The sequence below is a fragment of the Acyrthosiphon pisum genome, chromosome A2 (genome assembly GCF_005508785.2).
Source record: "Acyrthosiphon pisum isolate AL4f chromosome A2, pea_aphid_22Mar2018_4r6ur, whole genome shotgun sequence".
Lineage (NCBI taxonomy): Eukaryota > Metazoa > Arthropoda > Insecta > Hemiptera > Aphididae > Acyrthosiphon > Acyrthosiphon pisum.
The window spans coordinates 27,156,612-27,163,908 of record NC_042495.1 but is presented as its reverse complement, the minus strand read 5'-3'; the positions used below and the strand labels follow the sequence as shown (position 1 = coordinate 27,163,908).

General features: G+C 27.7%; 1 protein-coding gene across 1 annotated transcript in view; it reads left to right on the top strand.

Moving 5' to 3' along the window:
• The first annotated feature begins 3,127 nt into the window (after positions 1-3,127).
• LOC100570449 overlaps positions 3,128-7,297 on the top strand; it is a 10,154-nt gene continuing 5,984 nt past the window's right edge. The window contains exon 1 of the mRNA XM_029490538.1: positions 3,128-3,286. Within this exon, the coding sequence (XP_029346398.1) occupies positions 3,170-3,286 (117 nt within the window). The 5' untranslated portion in view covers positions 3,128-3,169. The remainder of the gene's footprint in view (positions 3,287-7,297) is intronic.

Here is a 7,297-nt window from a genome sequence, read left to right as displayed (position 1 = left end):
GGCACAAATACATCTCGTTAATTGAAGGGTGAAAATGCAAATCGTGGTATTACCAAAATTTCGAAAATCGAGTAAATCGTCGATTCTTATAGAAAACAATTTGAGGAATTCGATTTTACATTTTTCTTCAAAACATGGTATTGCCGGCAATAATGCATTTTGTATCAACAGAAATAGGAACAACTTTAAAACGTGATATTGCCATTACTATTTCAAAACCTGCAAAACAACGTTTTGGTCTGAGACAAAATTTTAAAAGCATTAAAATCAATGTTTACAATTTAGGTAGATTTATTTTGACACTGTCAATCGTTCACTTTTTAATTTTTACATATAAATAAACTTATTCTGAATTTTTATAGTCGTCAGAAAATGTGTTACAGTTTATAATATTATCTAACACTGTATTATAATAATAATAAAATAAAAAGATAACATTGTAATAATATACAATTTAAATTATAACAAAAACAATTTATTTAGGATATTATTGAATAGAAAAGTACCTAGATACAATTAATTTTAATAACTAACCGATTTTTGAGAATGTTACTTTGTAAATATCATTTTTTTTTATACGAGTTAAAGTTATTAAAACTGTTAATATCAACATTAAATAGATTACAATAATATAAACTGATATAATAAGGATTTCGTTTACCGAATTCACTATTAGATTTAAACGTTCAAAAAGTATTATTTTCAATTTGGCGACTACGATAATTATGCTTAAAATTAAATTCTTTATGATGATATTATGCTGGTATTTAGTTAATATAAATTAAGAATAGTATAGGTCATAGTGAATTACCTTGTGTGACTCCATAATCGTAGACATAACAATATTAGCTACTATAATGTAAACCTAGTGTATGATATAATGTTCTATAAAATCTGGGTTAATTCCTATCATTTATAAATCTTACGTTTGTGGATGATACTGTTCAGTCTATAGCAATGATATTTAGATGTCAACTTATGTAAAATATCAGTTGACAAATGTTAAAAATTTATAGGCATAATTTTTTTTTTATAAGCAATTAAAGATCGAATTTCGACAAAATTTTTCAAATTTAAATTCAATAATTATTTTCTAGTTAAAAATGTTTAAAATCTTCAATTTTAATATCTAAGAATTGAAAATTTAAAACAAGATTCCACGTAAGTAGTAAATTCTGTTACCAAAAAATATAAAAAATACATAACCACAGTTTATTTTTATAGTCATTTTAAGTTGAAATTTGGACGAAATTACATATTAAAAAACCTAGAATAACTATTTTAGTTATTTTGTTATGATTGTATAATATTATTCGTGGGTGCTTGAAACTTCTAAAGTAGACTACTATATATATATGATAGTATCATGGTTTGTTGTTGATGTATAACACATTATAACTACCTTTTGGATATTGTGATATTATTAATTTAGAATTTTTTACATCTACCTATTATAGGTCAATTTTTTTTAATACCATAGTTAAGTATATAATATGTCGTTTACCTATAGTGGCATACCGTCTCTGCTCAGAATCGTTTTTCTTATACAATGATATAATATCATTGAAATGAAATTTAATACCATCCATTATACAGTGAACCACTTGTAACGTACTGTACAGCAGAGCGACACCCACTTACCCACATTTTTTTTTTATGTTAGTTAAAGTTATTAAAACTGTTGATATTGACATTAAATATATATCACTAACATAAACTGATATACTAAGGATTTCGTTTACCGAATTCACTATTAGATTTAAACATTCGAAAAGTATTATTTTCAATTTGGCGAGTACAATAATTATGATTAAAATTAAATTCTTTATAATTATATGAGTATAGATTACATAATACTTCTATTATATACAGTTGTTGGAGTTTGAATAAACTATAAGTTTTATATACAATGTCAGTATTTGCATTATACATATAGCAGTTTGAAGGCAATTGTTAGTAGTGAATTTATTGTGGATGTTAGTTTTTTAAGGTGAATATTATACACTCATCGCCAAGCTGAAAACGCAAGCTAAAAATAGATTGAGCACGTGAACAAAAAACCATTTGCATGATAATTGGTAATAAGATATTCTTTAGAGCCTTGAATTTATAGAAAAGACTTCTATTTTTTTTACAGTTATACCAATATAAGTATCCCATTTAAGTACTTGTCAATATTAACATCAAGATATTTAATTGAGTTAACAGATTCAATATGAATACAATTGCAATTAAAACTATCATAATTTGGAGATTTCACGATGAGACATATTTTTAAATTATGTATTTTTATATCGTACATAATTTGAAAGCTATTTTTCGTTGAAACCATGAAAGGAATACGACATGTTTTTTCATAATTTATTTCAAAAGAATTTGAACAAATCCATTTATTCACATCAGACATAATTTGCGTCGCTTTAGAAACTAGTTTGGCTTTATTTTGGTAATTAATTAGTATTGTGGTATCATCAGCAAAATACGCAATTAAACCATTACATTTTAATTCTAGAAGATCATTTATATATACAATGAAAAGTAGAGGCCCTGGCACTGTTGTGGAACACCGTAATTCAAAGTGTTACAGTGGCTGAATAGATAATTTTTTTCAACTCTTTGACTAAAATTAGTTAAACAACATATTATGATGAAATTATTAGAAACAAAACATTAGGTTACAATTCAATTATGTCATTCTCTCTAAGCGTATCCAGTGATGAGGCCCCAGAATTGTAATATTATTTTATGTAACACTGGTGATCAGAGATAAGAGCAACGTAGCACTACAATATAATTAAAAATAATAAGTCTATAACTGTTATAGAAAAAAAAAAATTACAAGTTACAAAGCAAGTCGAAGGCCGCAATTGGCTATGAATAAAGCCATGGTTTGGTAATTATATTTTGGTTTTTTATTCATATTACGATTATTTTTTTTTTGAAAATTGAATCACAGGGACATTTTTGTGCCGCTACTACCATTTATTTAAATATATAGAAAAATTTATAATTACCGGAACAGCTGAATCACATTTTTCCGGTTCAATATATTTATATAATTATTTCCGGCAATATTTAGTTACAGAGCAAGGATGTCAATCATTCTAAATATATCAATTTATTTTAGAACGCATGCCTGTCACCTTTTTATTCGTATTGTTGAAATCGTATGAAACACTCTATAATTGTTAAAATCATAGGCAAAATGTTAATCAAAACGTTCGGACTTATTTTATTTTTCTCATCGTCTCAATCCGAAAGCCTTTTTAGGCCAAACTTGCCTCTGGTAAATTAATAATCAGCTTGATCTATTAATCATAATGTTTTTTTTTTCTACTATTTATTAAAATTAATTCTAATGTGTCTAATTTATATCAGTGATTTCGATGTAATGAAATTAGTATATATTATATTTATTCCACTCATTACAGGGCGAATATCGCATAGTGATTGATAAAATATATCCGTGTGAAACAACCAAAAACCATCCGATTCAATATAATTGGTATTTAGGTAAAAAGACATCAAGTAAAACGTAGATAAAAGGCAATACGACACTTTTGATACCTTTCGATGATACTTTTACAGTAAGTACATATTATACATAATTGACTATGGTGATGACAATAAATACCTTTGTTGTAAAAAATCAATTTTTTAGAAAAATATAAAATATGCATAATATGCATATAAAATCAATGAAATATGCACTTTTTTTAGCTAAAATTGGTAAAATATGCAAAATATGCATTTTCAATTTTAAATTTTTCAACTCGCGATTGTATACTTCAAATTTCTAGCTAGTGCTGCTATAAATTGTGATCATATAGAAAAATTTACAATTCCTACAACTTCCGAGCCCTAGTAATTAGGTATCTACCAGTGGCGGTTTTGGTGGTGAGGCAAGTGAGGCGGTTACTCACTTAAAAGTGTAGGAAGAGGAATATGTTTTTTTAAGCAAATTAGGCATTAGTAATTATATTTCATTTTTGTTTCTTTCATTTGTATAATATATAAATGGTCAGAATTTTATAAAATAACTTCAAAATTATTTTAAAATTTAAAATGTGATAAATGTTGTCAAAAATCAAACTTTAAATAACACTGACAAACAAGGGTGGACTGGGAGGAAGACAGCCCAGTATTCTATAAAACTAAACGGCCCAAACCCCTTTATAAAAGCTTCTTTATGAATACCTACTTTTTTGGGTATAAATTATAAATAGACAATAGCCAATAGGTTATAATGTTATACATTTTAAAAGAATCATAGGTAAATGTATAATCCTTTTGATATTTTTGATGTTTGTTTAATATTGTTTTTATTATTTATTTCACTGTCATATTTCATACTCTTATTAAATTAAAATCATCTTCATCAGTTTCAGAATCGTCGCGTTATTGTAGTCATTAATTTTTACATAAACTTTATATAAATGTTATCTGTTCTCTATTTCAACAAATCTACAATATTTTCATAAATATTTGTAAATGGTTCAATAATTGTAGCTTAGCAATATTTTTCTGGAGGTCGATGTACCAATCAAAGCAGATAAAGTGTTTAAGCAATTTTTTTTGGAAAAAACTGACTTTTTAAATTCTTACTTAAGGAATTATAATACACTTTACTATGTACAACATACCTAATATGCAGCTCATACAGTTATTGTTATTATAAACTTATGGTTTGACTATGAACTTATTGTAGCATTGTACCAACCATTAGCAGATTTTTTTTAACTGTTTCGTATTTAAAAATAAATAAATTAGTAATATCGTCAAATATTCAAAATTTAAAATGCCCCGGCAGCCCAGCCCACGCATGTAAGCCGGGCCGGTGTGCTACGGTACACTAGAACGCTTGGTGAGTCCGCTGCCCCTGCTGACAAACCATAACCGCTCAGAATCATTTCTCTTTTACAATGATATAATATCTTTGAATTCAGGTTTAATACAAAACATTATACAGTGACCCAATTATAACCTACTGTACAGCAGAGTAACATCCACTTAGAAATACACACCATAAATCATCCCCTAAGTTAAAAATCGAAGAAATTTTTCAACTATAAATCGTGTTAGTACTTAGTAGGTTATATTATATGCACTGACAAAAAAAGCATCATTACAAATTCAATTCACATTTATCATAACGTCGTTCAATTTTCTTAAAAATTACGAATTTTGTTCATATTTACGTTCTGATATTAATTGATAGAGTATTAGAGTAGGCAAATTCAAACGAGATCATGTATTGTTCGCTAAACATTATGAATGTAAACATGGCCGTAGATTAAGAATATAAAACTAAAATAACTCTAATAGTTATACATAAGAAGACATCGTACTCGAATGTATCGTCTCCGTCTTACAGAAATTTGATATAGTAAATTTTCGTTAATAATGGAATAAAATATTCTTAGTAGTTAAATACTTGGTAGCAGTATAGTTGGGTTGATTAGAATCTTTTTTTTTATACATTAATTTTACATCATCGAATTCAAATTTAATACATCCATTACGATGACCCACTTAACCCTTTTTTTCATTTAATTTTATTTATAAGTTTTGCACTACTTAAACAGAGCCCTGTGGTGATACTAATTACAGTTATTTAAACGAGATCCCTCTTTTATTTTTTTTGTAAATTATTTAGTGGATCATTTTATTTGATGATATTGATGCACCAGGTTAGGTTGCACCTACCAAATTCAAAATTCAAACAAGTAGTTTTTTAGTTCTTAGAATGATTATACTAACGGTAATTGTTCTTAAAATAGTTTTAAAATTTTTTTATATATAAATGTAGATTGAATATAGTATTAGAATATTGGACAGTTGGGTCCATTTTTACAAATTTAATAATATGCTGATGAATTAATATATTAATTTTAATATTTTTTTTTACTATCGTTTTCTTTTTACTCGGATTTTTTATGGGAGTACAGTGTACAAAAAAGTATACCTAACTTTTGAATTGTACGTTAATTCAGTATCGTTTCTTTAGATTTAATACAGCTAGGCGTATTTTACGATTGTTATAAAAACGAATAACTTGATGATTAAAGTTCCTGCCTACAGGCAATTATTTTATAATGTACTCTATAGTTACGAAATTATTATCTAGGTAATTACTCAAATATCGTTAATTGGTGCACATAGGCACCTACTGAATGTATAAAATGTATGCGACGGATTGTGGGAAAAATATTCCAATATAAATATTAAACATGTATTTTAAAATTCATGATATTCCAATAGATATAATTAGCATATATCATTATTATATTATATATATATATATATTTTTTTATTAGATTAAGTCTTCAATTATAAAGATTATTAGCCAAGAGTTATTTACAAACTAAAAGAATTTATACAATATTAATAAAGAGAAAAAGAAACATATGTTAAGTACAGGAGTGTTGTAATTTATCATCGAAACTAATCGATTTAAAAAAATTAAAAATATTGCTAGTGTTCTTGGTTGAGGGCTTCTTCGAGGGATGAAGGATTTTTGAGGAGATGACGTGAAGAAGCGAGTTTTGGGCAGTTTATGATTATGTGTTCGATGGTGAGAGGGCTGTTGCATGAGTTGCACTTAGGTTTGGGTTCCTTAGTGATTATGTAAGAGTGGGTAATATTGGAGTGACCTATTCTAGCCCTGTTGCCAGTGGTGGTTCTAGCGTATGGAAAGGGTGGGCAGCTTCCCATACCAAAATCTCTGCTGCCCCTTATTGGGGAAGTAGGAGGAAATAAGGAATATTATTCGCAGTTAAAACCTAATTATAAATCTACTGTTGCCCATATGAAAATGTAGTCCTAGAACCGCGCCTGCCTGTTGGTTATTGTTTGTTTTCTCCTAGATAAATTTTCGGGATATGACCATATTGATATTATTTTTTTGACGTTCCTTAGTTTGTTGCTGGTTGGAATGTCATCCCAGTGGTTTTGCCATGATGAGAGGATACGTTTTTGAGCTTCTTTTATCAGGTCTTTGGTGGTGTTTTTGGTTATGGATGAGGAAGATCCAGAAGTGACCGCTTCATTTACCATTGCGTCCGCTTTCTTGTTCCCAGGAATACCTACGTATGATGGGACGCAGATGAAATTAATTATAATGATAATTTATGAATATAATAAACTATTACAGGTAGTATAATGAAACGTGAAAAGTGAAGAGGAATCAATAAAATACGTTTATTGGCTTTCGACTTTTTAAAGAGACATGGTACACACTACACGTGTTTTGATGTCTTAAATTAATATTTTTTAGTGTAATATACTCCATAGCCCA